General features: G+C 43.6%; 1 protein-coding gene across 3 annotated transcripts in view; it reads right to left on the reverse strand.

The window, feature by feature from the left end:
• The window catches only part of LOC147900007 (3'-5' exonuclease domain-containing protein / K homology domain-containing protein / KH domain-containing protein), a 133,327-nt gene extending 121,541 nt beyond the window's left edge, over window positions 1-11,786 (reverse strand). For all 3 annotated transcript variants that reach the window (XR_015541333.1, XM_087377338.1, XM_087377337.1), the window contains exons 1-2: window positions 11,607-11,786; window positions 2,742-2,929 (exon numbers count right to left, since the gene is read on the reverse strand). Coding sequence is in view for 2 of the 3 variants with exons in the window: in XM_087377338.1 (XP_087233464.1) it covers window positions 2,742-2,929; window positions 11,607-11,643 (225 nt within the window). In the remaining variant the exon portion in view is untranslated. The remainder of the gene's footprint in view (window positions 1-2,741; window positions 2,930-11,606) is intronic.
• Window positions 11,787-13,265: the final 1,479 nt, after the last annotated feature.

The raw sequence follows: 13,265 nt of genomic DNA on the forward strand, positions 1-13,265 counted from the left end.
ACCTAAAAGGCCTCTAAAGGGCCTCTAAATAGGTCCTTTCCCCCCCTTCATTACAGCCTTAACCCCCTCCAAGTCAGCCCCTAGGGCTGATCAAACAGTCCGACCAGCCCAGCAGACCAACCGACTGGCTGGTCGGCCAAATAGGGCTGGTTGGGTCAGCCAAAAGAGGCCCTTCCAGCCCCTATATAAAGAGGGTTTTTCCCCTCATTTCAGCATCCATCTCTCAGCCTCCAGCAGCCCCTTCAGCCATCCTATGGACCAGGTTTGGGTGTCCTATTTCCACATCATAGCTCCATCTCCCGCACGTCATAGTTAGGGGAGTGTTCTCAAGAGGTGAGCATCTGCAAAGTTTTGACAATAAAGTGGATGTAAGACTTCCAAGTAGAGAAGCAACTATGATAAATAATTCTATTGACCAAATAAAACTCAAACTTGACCACAAAAAATGACAAAGATGAAACAACGGTAAAATTACAAATGGGTAGAAGGCCATAGACCACAACTTTAGATTGCTCCCATGTCGTCTTGGGTTATCTTCTAAATTGTCTTATTGTCTTTTTGCTTTCACTTGGCATGTACTAAAATATTCTTAATCGGTTGTTTGCTATACCTTTGCTAGCTTGGTCCTTTGCTAATATTGGTTGTCGTCTTGCTTTGGTTGGTTTTGCCACTTTGCTAACTTTCATGTTTTATTTGATGATACATTGTCCTTCTAACGTCCTTTTGGGAATGCCACAAATAGGGAGGATTCTAAGTGATTCCTTGACTCAGGTGCAATTGCTCATATGACGAGTCATACTACTTGATTGCTTAGACTTTGTCCAATGCACTTCCATTGATTGTTCTATTTCTTTGTATACTCAATTTGTCTCCATTGATGACCTTGGTGTTGATGTTGCCCCTTATCAATTCTCTTCTCCTCCAACTTTTCTAATTTTATTTTAGGTTCTTCAATTGCACCTTTATTTGCTAATACTTCATTTATCGGATCCTTATAGGATATTGTCCTTGACCATTGTCACTTTCCTGTTGCTTACCATGACTTGTGGTCAAACTAGAGCTAGCTTCCATTCACTATGTACACTTTCTTTGCATACATTCTTTATGCTTTTTCAAATTTTCATTCCATATGGATGCGTGTTCTATTTTAAGGCCTTTTTGGGCTCTTTTGGACCATGTAAATGGACCTATGTCTTGACTTGACCTACTGAACTAGCCTAGGTTCAAGTGGTTTGATTCACTCTAGTTCCGTTCACTGCATTGCGTAGAGTTAAAGACATAATTTAAACCGACCAAGGTTCTCTAAATAAGGGTTACGTTTACCCTTAGGTTACTTGAGTTGGAATTAGGCTCACTTCTCATTGACCATGGGTAGGGTTTTCTTTTGTGGCATGACATGTCTTGATATACCATTGCTGACGTGAATGCTGACATGTCATGATTGGATAGTGCCAACGTAGCAAATCTTGATTTGCTGATGCCAATGTAACAACCCAATTAGGTGTTCTTCTCCATTTGGAGGTACAGTACTCGAATACAAACTTGTCATAAAGGAGTAGGAGCTGCCATGGAGTATCCTTTAGCAAAAAGGCAGGACTCCACCTCTGAAAAAGAATACAACCAACCATCAGTGAAAAGAAGAGACATGGGTACTTGCTAACATACATGGACGTAGACATGTATATAAACCACCATCCGACCTCCTATTAAGGACGGAAGTGAGTACATACTTTCGCATGTGTGTGTGTGTTAGAGCCAAGAAAATCACTCTTCCTTGCGAATGGCAGTACAAGGATCCCATATATAGGTTCTGGTAAACGAAAATTTATTGGAAAAAGTATTGGGTATACAGTGAAGTAGATGCGAGTAATCCAGGAGCTAATTGGTCACATGGCTACGTATGACATGGTACTGAATAGGAAGAGTCAACTCATGCGTTGATTATGCAGACACTGAGAATTAACACTTGCATGAGACAGACTATCATGAGGAAGAGTCAACTCATGCGTTGACTATGCACACACTGAGAATTAACACTTGCATGAGACAGACTATCATGAGGAGGCAATCTTTGCGTGGGCATCAAGAGGGTTCGAGGAAGCTTTGCACTAGGGCCATCACAAGTCTATAATAGGCTTTCGCAAATCTATGTTGGACAAGGAGGAGGCTGGGTATGTGTGTCAAGAGGTCACAAACTTGGAGGCTCATAGATGTTGAGGGCCACGAAGGTTGGCACTTTTGCAAACAATTGTTTACAATAACTCTCAGGAGGATAGAATCCCTCAGAAAATTGGTGAATTCCCTGAAACCAATGAAAGCAGAAAATTGCATATATGTAATTAAGAGCAGTACAAACTGTCACTTGTAAGAGGATGGAGCATGGAGCCACAACATAATCTGCCCTATTCAACTAAATACGAATAAGAAATACCTGTTTAACAACTAAATGGTGGTCTAGACTACGAAACGTACAGAAGGTTTTACATCATGCAATATACAGTGGTTCAATAAGCTCTTCTGCAAATATCAAACATTCCGCAGTCTAGCATTAGTGCAGCAGTGCCATAACAGAAATACTGGATGCTTTCTGAAAACAGTGAGAAAACATCCCTAGGAATAGATGAAGATGGTATGCAATCAATGCTGGAAAGCCTATAAAAGGACATTACATCCCAAATATACTGTTAGAAGCATCTTAAGTAAAACCAAAGATTTTAAAACTAGAGATCTACTTGCCACACCTGCATGATGCAGAGGCGGCCATGTCGTGCAAGATCTACACCTTCACAGTCAAAGCCTATGGTAAGGTGTTGTTCTGGATCCGGCTGTAAGAAAGGGTGTGGAAGCTGTGACGAATCTGTAACAATGTATATAGGGACAGGTGCAACCCCTTGCTCCGTTTTTGCAGCCTTGCAGCAAATTGCACCACCTGTTGAGCAAAAGAATTTGTCTTCAAATGACGAAGCATAATATTATGCCTGCATATCTGATTTACATTTCACCTCAGAATTATCAACAAAAGGAGAAATTGAGGTTCACAAAATCTTCCATTCAAGCAGGAAAGACTTCCATAAGATCCTGTTTCAATTCAAAGGCCCACAAATTTCATTTTAATACTTGGAAGTTATTATATCAATTAATTTGTAATCACATGCTTAAACATACATGCATGAGACCAACGCGCACACACATGGCATGCATGCAGTGACTGTGTGTGTGAGTGAGTGTGTGTAGGTTTGTGTGTATGTGTGTGTATAGCACTTGGTCAACATGTCTCCCCTCCGCCTCCCCCCCTCCTCCTTTGGACCATCCAAGCGTCCCTTCCCTTCCCCAGTCTTCCCTCTGCCATCCCCGCCCCACAGCCTTCCCTCGGCTCTCTAGTTCTCCCTCTTCCAAACGGCCCCAATTCAGCTCTCCCTACCACCTGATCCTCTTGCCCCCAATGTAGATCTGCCACTACTGACGGAAAGGACCTTCAGCTTCCCCTCCTCCTCACCTTCCTAGAATCATGAGGATCCCACTGAGCTGCCCCATGCCTACACTCATTCTCCATACAGAGAAGGGAGGGGGTAATGGGAGATGCACAACAATCAGCTTATAAATTCCATTTTGCTGTTTCCAAAGCAAGAATGGACTCCAGCCCTCTTTTGATTGTATGCTTCAGGCCTCAGAAGCCTGGCAATTACATTGCACGTGGATTGGACACCACTACGAGCTATGCATTTGAGGATAAGCCAAGACACAGGTGATCACAACCTAGTAAAAGAGAGAGAGAGTGCAGGTAGCAAAGAGTCATACGATAGTTTACCATCAAAAATAACCTGAAAGCCACATGTAGCAATGGCTGAAATAGAAATGAGGTTCTTACGAATGCCTCGAACATAAAGCACATGCTCTAGAGTGATAATACCACCAGAGACAGAAGTAAGACAACTTGCCACATACCTTTCACGGTATATGATGCATTATTGGCACATATGACACTGCCCCCCTTAGATGTAAGCTCCAATGAGCTGAATAACTTCTTGCAGGAAGTGATGTGCTTGCTAGCACCACTATCAAAGAACAAGGCATCACGAACATCTGAAACTGCCATACAAGCATCATGAACATTAGGATTATACTGACATGTAACCAAGAAAGGCCAATGGTGGTCTCGTGCAAAATTAGCGAACTCATGTCAATCTTCTGCACTAGAAGAACCAGATACTGCAAGACCAGACTTCTTTTTCTTTTCAAATGCTATATGCTTCCTGCATTCATATCATGCCCAGGTTTCCTACAATAGTTACATCTCTTCTTCTTTTTGTGATCCCCTGAAGAAGAGGCACCATGTGAATGATCAGCTTGGGAATAAGAGGGCTTTCCAGCTGAAACCTTGCCTTTACCTTTGTGTTTATGATGGGCAGCAAATGCTTGATCACTAGCCATAGTAGCATTGCGATTCACACCGCTTTGCTCCTCCTAAAGAAGAAGAGCAACAAGCTGGTCAAATGAGAAATGATTGGCATCACCCCCTGCAACCAACCTCAATGTAGTAGCAAAGCCTTGATATGAATCAGGTAACCCATCAAGGGTATTAGAAACCAGCTCAGAATCAAGCATAATCTCATCAATGTTGGCCAACTGCTCTTTCAAATCCTTCACATTAGTGAGATAGGCATCCATGTTACCATCCTCATCAAGCTTTAAATCTTTCAACTACCTGCGAAGATAGGCAACCCTCGCCTCATTCCGCACCTGATACAAAGATGCAAGCTGATCCCATGCTTGCTTAGCTGTCTTGTAAGATCGAATATGAGGGATAATAACCCGTTTGTGCTTTGGCATCACGACTATCCCACTGAATTTACTCCTGTGAAGGAGGCAAAGCGCCTGGAGCAGGAGGTGCAAGAGTCTTGGCTATAGCAGTAGAACCATCACCTGAAGACCCATCACCTGAAGAAACAGTGCGTGCAGGCCTGGCCTCGGAACCTGAAACAATATGCCATAGATTATTGGCAACCAAAACATGTCCCATCATGTATGACCACATGGGGTAATTGGTGCCATCAAGCTTGTCATCGGCCCCAATCAGCCCAAACAAATCATCTTTGCCACCAGACATGGTGCTGAAATACAAGGCAAATGCACCAACTAGCAAAGAAAATGAGAGAAAGGCAACCTCTCAGAATCAAGTGCCAAAAAACTGCCCAAGCTTCAAAGCTTATGTCTGCAAAAGACTCTACTGTAAAAACCAATGCAACAACGGCTTACCCAATGATGAACAGCAGTGACAAGCTCTGAAAGTGAGCAAATGAGGGCTGGAAATGAGAATTACAGCAAAAGACGTGCTCCCATGAGAAGGAGAGCACGTAGAAATAGAGAGAAAGAGATCCAATGGAGAGAAGCTCGCAGCTCGAGGCAAAGGGAAACCAAATGAGGAGGGAAGGGCTCAAAGAGAAGTCTCCAGATCAATTCAGCAGCTCCAAATGGCTCCAAATGCCGGGACGCAGCTCGAGGCAGCTCCGAAATGCTGGCACGTAACTCGAGGCAGCTCTAAAATGCTGGCATGCAGCTCGATGCAGCTCCAAAATGCTGGCACACAGCTCAATGCAGCTCCAAAATGCTAGCATGCAACTCGAGACAGCTTCGAAATGCTGGGAAATCTGAGAAATGACTGGCGCGCACCCCGAGGCAGCCCGTGCTGCAGTGAATGTACTGAAATTCTGATAAACTGGACAGAAGTATCGAATTTTCTGACAGATGTATAAATTTCCGTACAATTTCTGACGCGTACGGATTTTCGTACAATTTCTGACATATGTACGGGTTTTTTAAATTTTTGCAGGTTCGAAATTTCATACAGATTCTGTAAATGCTCGCGTGTGGTCGTTTTTTGCTGCAGCAAGCTGGAAAATGCACCGAAAAACAGTTCCCTAAGCGAGAGTTGCTCCAAAGTGCGGTCTTCTCACGATAAAATGAGTTTTTTCGCAACATAAGTGATGGAAAGGTCTCAAACATTTGTGGGAGTGTGAAAACTAGCAAGACCAACAAGAATGAGAGCTCCAGAGGCTGCCAAACAGCTTGGGAAAGCTGTCAATGGCTGAGGGAATGGATTCCCGACCTGCTCTGATACCATTGTTGGGTGTTGGAAGCAATGGAAGCTCAAAAATGAAAGCACAATGGAGAAAAACGAGATGCTGCAATAGATTGATGCAAAAGTGTGGAGGCTCAAGGGAGAGCCAACATAACAAAACCCTGGGGGAAACTGCCCTAACTGGACTAAGTGTCCTAATTGACCTAGATGGTACATAAACTGTACCAATAGTCCTACCTGACTATAACTAGGCCTACAAGGCTCATACCAAGGTATAAGTGGCACCTATGGATAGCCCATGAGATAGCCTACAATTCTGAATATTAAGTTGATCATTGATCTGATCTGGGGCATCCACATGCTGTGGTTTATGTTGTATTTGCTGATTTTCCACTCGCTGTTCTGAACTGCTAGCAATTCTGAACTGCTATCCATTGTAAGTGGGAGCAACCCATCAAACAAAAAACCATAAACTCCATCACGCATAGCAGGGACTAGCTACTATGACATCCTTACTGATCAGTGCCCAACAATGGGTGTACATAGCGTGCTCTGTTTTGGGTTGATGAACTTATGAGTATTACCACAGTCCACAATAATATAAATAACTCTACCATTATTCTCTGTTTTGATCCTGAAAGTTTTTTCCCCCTTTGAGCCCAAAAGAGCTTCTTTGAAAATGGAATAGATTTTTGCCTCGGTGCCCCTTTGAAGCTCTTTGACAAAAACTCCCTTGCCCAATCCTTAACATTACCCTTATTCTCTTTGATATATTTTCCCTTGCCCAATCCTTAACATTGCCCTTATTTATGGCCATATTTACAAAAGGAATGGGGATGTTCCAAAGCATCAGAGTCTGATCCTGATTTTTCCCTCCTGTCAAACTTCCCTTCAAACCTTTCTAAATGCTACCTCTTCGGTGACGTGTGTGTGAATGTGAATTCTCGATGTTAAAGGCTCCTTGAAATTATAAGTTTAATTACATTAGTCACTTTATTTGACCTGTACTGGGTACACAAGGCTAGCTCAGGTAGCCTGGGGAGGCTTAGGGCTAAGCAGGCTTCATTCTCCGGTTGAGTGGCAAGGGTACGAACTAGTTAGAGGTCTTCGCTATTCTTGGCACATTGGGCCCGAGTCTATAAAGGGACCCAATGGTTCAGTTCTCAAAGAGCCGATGGGAGCAAGTCTCATTCCCAGGTGCTAGGTCTGATCCTAGATGCGGACGGACGCCTCCATCATAGTGTAGCCCAAGGCCTAGCAGCAGATCCCAGGCTTCATGGCGCCACCTGGTGGTATGGGACACCAGGCTAGTTAGGATCTGGTTGGGAGTTCGTGCCAGTAGCTCAGCTCGTGGCTCGGAGGGGACATCTCCTGATTCGGGATGACATCCCGTAGATGCCATGGTTGGGTGGTGAGCAGCCTGCTCAGATTCCTCACGTCTTGTGTTTGCTTGCAGATCAGAGGTTTCAGGAGTGCCGGGGACGTGTCACATGGATAGATCAGCCTGGTGGACCTGCTCATGTGCTACATAGGCAGTCCCTGGAGCAGCCCTTGCTCGTCAGCCCTCACATAGGGGAAGGTGAGCCCCTTATATAGGAGTGTGGCTGGCCTCATGGAGGCAGCCTGGTCGGCCCTTATAGGGCTGCTGAGTCGGCTCCCTAGGCAGAGACGGGTGCCCTCTAGAGGGCTGTGTGCCAGCCCCATGGGCTGGAGGGTGGGTCGGCCCACTGTGCAGGCTGGTCGGCCAGCATGCTGCACCCAACTGGAGGAGGGTGAGGGGCTATATATAGGGCCCCCCTCACTCCTTGTTTGTCATCTCAGTGTGGTGGCTGTTGAGCAGTGTTGTGCAGCTCTTGAGCAGCTTTGTGCAAAGGTTTTTCCCCAGCAGTAGAGGGGCTTTTGCCTGAGATCACTTACAGTTCTCTCTTGTTTCTTTCTCTCCCTCTCAGTGGTGTGTTTGTGAGGTTTGCTTTCTCTCTCTCTCTCTCTCCATATCTGTTGCACTTCTCACAGTTACATATATGTTTCCTCTTTCATCCATTGGTGATTTTGGTAGATTGGAGATAGTGAGATCCTTTACCCATCATTTTGATAATGAGATCCTTTACCCATCAATTTAAATAAGAGGCTTTACTGCCCTACCCTCTAACAAAAGTCCCCTGAGAACTTAAAAGGGATATCTTTTTTAATTCAATGTGTACTAGGAGCATAGAAGAGACATTCTGAAATAAGTAAATCTTTAAAGTACTTGACCACAACATGAAAATACTTGGTGAAGGACTTCAAATTATAGATCTCAACCACAAAATTGAGGCAAATATATCGCAAAAAACTGGACTTAGAAAACTTTTTAATGTTGCACTCATGAGTTGAGGAGCTGACTCTTCTACGTAGGACAGCTAGAGGGGACCAACGTGCCTATTCCAAGCCAGCTTGATAGGATTTAGATGGAAATCACTTACCTATACTGAGATTATGATATTTATATACCTAGATGAGTCCACGAACATGCATAAACTCATCCTCTTAAAAGACAACATAGTGCAGTTTCAATTTCATGATAGTCACTCATAAGGTTGAAAACCATACTCTATCACGCATAGCAGGGACTAGCTACTGTGGCATCCCCACTGACGTCAACAGCGCCCAACAGTGGGCATAGACAATAGTATAAACATATGCTCTCACACATACAAATCCACACACCCACACATACTTTAGCATCCACTTATACAAAGTCTTCGTACTGAGTTTCTGTCGGCACTCCAGACGTGAAGGACAGACTCAGCCATGACGAAGGCTAGCACTAAAGGAGAAGGCTAATCAAAATGTAGTCCAAAATCTCTTCATTCAAGCTACACTTGCTTGTGAAGACTAAACGATTTCATTTTAGTCTCTCCCAAACAAGCATCTAAATCTAGCTAAATGTGGTCAACAAATCAGAGTTATGGTTCCGAAGGCATAATCAGAATGCACAAGCTTAAGCCTAAGTTAGCTTAAGCGGCTCATCTTACCATGCTATGAAACATGATCAGGATATGTCCTGGATGCCAACCTCAATTTCATGCAAGAGAGTGGATCTTCAATCAAAGTCCTATGGGAAGGCAATGGATCATCGTACCACAGAATATGCCTGAATTTTCAGCAGGCACAATACAGTGCTGCAGCTCCCTCCCAAAAACCATAATACAGGTCTGCACAGCTGTCATCCCAATGGAAGCGACTTCTTATGTGGATGGGTGACAGGTTATTTTCAGACTTCCTATGGATGGGTGACAGGTCCTTGAAAATAACACCATCTTCTGATTATCTTCCTGTTGCATAGCAGCTGATGTCTCCTCTACCATCCTACTAGGCCATTTTGGTGTTATTCAACCATTCCCTCCATGTTTAGGGTTTGTCGACTATGGTTCTAGGGTTTACGCTTACAACACTGCCACACAGGATTTACGGACCTTGACTGCTGCCTACTGATTCTAGTCCTTCAAAGATAGCACAAACATCCCATTATCTTCCTGCTGATGCCTCCTTAGGTTGTGTGCCTTCCTACTAGGCCTTTTTTATGCCACAAAACAACTCCTTCCATGCTTAGAGTCTGTCACCCTATGGTTCTAGGGTTAGGCAGATTCATCGATGTCTGGTCCGTCAAAAATCACACAAACTTCTCATTATCATTTTGCTGAAAATCGCCTGATGCTTTCTTGGGTTGTGTGCCACTTCCATGCTAAGGGTTTGTCAGTCCTATGACTCTAGGGTTTTCCATCGCAAGACTTCGATATGGTATTCACCTGTCTTGATCTTTTCAAAGAAAAGAAATGGTAATTGATTCACACGTAAGAGGAGAAGTAAGACAAGTAGGAAGGAAAGGTAACAATACACAGTGACATGGCATGTGCCATCTGAGCCTTAAAATACCTATGTATAAAAAAGGACAGGTCTTTGAGTAACATACCCAATAGATACCTTGACATAAGATTATCCATAAAATAATCTGAGGAACGGCAAGTTAAAGTGACCCTGTGCTTTACTACTTATTCAAAAGCCTGTGTATAGTGACTTGGAGTAATGTACTCATGGGTAGCAATCCACAAGCTGATTGGCATCAAAATTGGTTGAAAGGATCAAATTGTGAATAATCTTTAATGCAAGAAGGCCCGTTTCTTGCCTGATCTTCCTTTTATATAGCTTCAGGTTTCCCAATACCATTCTATCTGCTCAATTTCGCATGTTAAAAGGATAAAATTGTGAATAATCTTTTATGCAAGAAAGCCCGTTTCTTGCCTGATCTTCCTTTTATATAGCTTCAGTTTCCCAACTGCTCAAGTTAAAGCAGCAGTTACAATTCACGAGGTATTTATGTCAAAAAACCGGTGAAATATAGTAAAAGCTTCATGCATTCTCTCTTCTCCTCTGGTTGCATTGTGGCCACAAAGCCCTGTCCTATGATTGTTGCTCCACGGCTGACCGAAGCACCCCCTCCAAAACAGCAAGGAAACCAACTCTACGAACCTATCATCTGTGAAATCTTGCTCGAGTTCATGGTGCTCATCCAGAGAGGGGTGAAGGCCTAGCCTTATGAGGGGATAATGGTTCTACTTGACTAGACCAGTATGTTAAAATACAGGAGCTCGTTTTCAGCTCGTCCCATAAAAAATGTAAAATTTAACGTCCTTCTGGGAACCCAGGCAGTCTACGGCAAGATGATAGTCCTGCGTAAAATATCAGAAGATCCTTGCAAAAAGCCTTATTATCCTGACATCACACGCAGGCACGCAGTAGTAGCTTCGGCGTAGATGGCTGGTAAACGGGCGACTCTCAATGAAAAAGACTACATCCTACGAGCGCGCGTCGCTAATCGCCAAAGATCCGCCAACTCTCAGGAAAATGTGATGGCTAAGTTTGGCAACACCCTTTCATGGAAAACTGGTAAGCTTGTAGCGAAACGTGTATGCATTAAACGAGAGAATTGTTTAGTTCACAGCAGATCGGTAATCAAATTCTGATTATTACACTTTCTTAGACTACACCCAAAGGTCCCGATACCATGGTTAAGCTCATATCTAGAGCCGCAAAGGGGGGAATAATGAGAAAGAGTTGGCTTCTGTGTAAGTAACTTCAATTTAGAGAAAATCTTTAACAATGAACTGGCGAGTACATGGGGTATACCCAGAAATCGAAGCCCCATGCAACGAAATTAAACGGGACAGTGGAATTTTCCGGGATATCTACACACTTCCAAGCAAGAGGGACCGCCAAGGATACACGTGAAATAGTATCCCTGTGCCAAAGACGAATCAACTTCTCCAGAATTCGTGCGCAACGCGAATTTCAAAGAAGAAGAAGAAAAGCTCGATTTTCAAAAGAAGAGGAAGGGAAAAGCTCGATTGTGCAGGCAGGCAGGCAGGCAGGCAGGAGAAGCAAGGGTAGCGAAAAAGTGAGGATCGGAGAATGTGATGGGAAAGGGAAGAGAGGAGGAGAAAGGATAAATTTTTGGGGAGGAGGAGGAGGAGGAGGAGGAGGGGAATACCTGAGTTGGAGGTCCAGGGAAGGAAGGGGGAGGCCATGGAAGGTCGATGCAGAGCTCGGAGACCATCCCTAGAAGAAGAAGAAGAGCAGAATTGGAGGCGTGAAGCAAAAAAGTGTCATGGCTATAAATTGCACAGAATTGTATACATTTTTATTTCAACAACAGCAACAGAAGAAGAAGAAGACGACGAAGCCGAAGACGAATTAAGAGTCACAAACCGCACGGTTTCGCTCCCCGTTTTTTTTGGCCCCTTGGATCTCGCATCTTTTCGCTCCACTTGGCATCCCTCCATGCCTCCCTTCTTCTTTATTATAATTATAATTATAATTATAATATAATATAATAATAATAATAACTAACGAGTGTCCCCCCTCCTTAGGTCTTGTTTCCACGCACCCCCCAAATGCTTGCATCCTGCGTGCACGTCTGTTGTTCACAAAATTATTAGACTAATTTCGCCACCACTGGTGATTATTTTCACTAGCAAACGTTGCCATGGGATAGTGATTTCATGGATATACCTTATGCAGAGCCATGTGCACTCATTCGTGGTTTGCACTGGGGTGCAGTGGATGCTTTACAGGCCATTTGGATGTATTGCAATTCTTGTTGGATGCACTGGGCATTCTGCCTACTAGCCACTGGATTACATCCTCATCTGCTTCCCTGTCACGTCATACGGAGCGCTTCGCTAGTCCCTCGATGAGCGTGTGGCCTGAATGCAGCTGGCACTCAGGTCACCTTGCACAGGCTAGCGACCGAATTTGCCGTTGTACCTTGCTTCGTGGAAACAAGTCCTTAGAGGGAAGACTCTCAGGTTGAAAAAGAGGAGGAAAGGGGGGAACAAGGATGAGCCTATGTATCTACCCCTCATGTGGAGCTTCAGGCTTTTTGTTGGTGGAGCTACGGGTTTTTTGAATCCTAAGTGGACGATAGATTTAGGCTCCTATTTGAGCACTTAACATCGAGGGAATTTCCAATGTTAAACAGGAGCTCCACAACTTAAAGTGGCTCTTTGCTCTTTTTCGTCTATCTGTTAAAATAGCTCATCCAAAAACTCGACGTAAGATTGCTCTGTTACCTTGCTCACACCAACTCTATCACTCGCGCAACATGGATGAATTTGGGCATTCCCTTGGTTCACACATATTTGCATGCCATGCACACACACACACGTAGTATGTGTATGTGTGTCTGTGTGTGCGCATGTGCATGCGCACACACTCGTGTACGTACATAATAAAAGCTAAGGCTAAATAGCTATCATCTTTGGCTCCATGAGTGTATCTTATTTTGTTGGTTCTTTGGTGTCACATGTGTTTTAAAAATTCTTTTAAGTTATCATCGGTGGATCCACAAGTATATCTTAAAAATTATTTAACAACATTTTTGAAATAAAAGAAATTGCAAAGCCATGTTATACAAGTTGTGGTTTTGGAGTTTCATTACTAAAGCCAATCCAAGATGGAGTATTAGGCATAGTATTTGACAAAGCAATTCGATTGAAGATTACAATACATATTTTTGTAACAAAATGCAAAGTCAAGCCATGCTAATAATAAGTTATAATTTTATAGACCTTCCTCACAAAGCAAATCTAGGATAGAGTATTATGCATAGAATTTAATGGAGTGACCCTTTTAGAGTTATACTTGAGTG

The sequence above is a fragment of the Dipteris shenzhenensis genome, chromosome 7 (genome assembly GCF_047967505.1).
Source record: "Dipteris shenzhenensis isolate YYH24624 ecotype China chromosome 7, Dip_SZ_1.0, whole genome shotgun sequence".
Lineage (NCBI taxonomy): Eukaryota > Viridiplantae > Streptophyta > Polypodiopsida > Gleicheniales > Dipteridaceae > Dipteris > Dipteris shenzhenensis.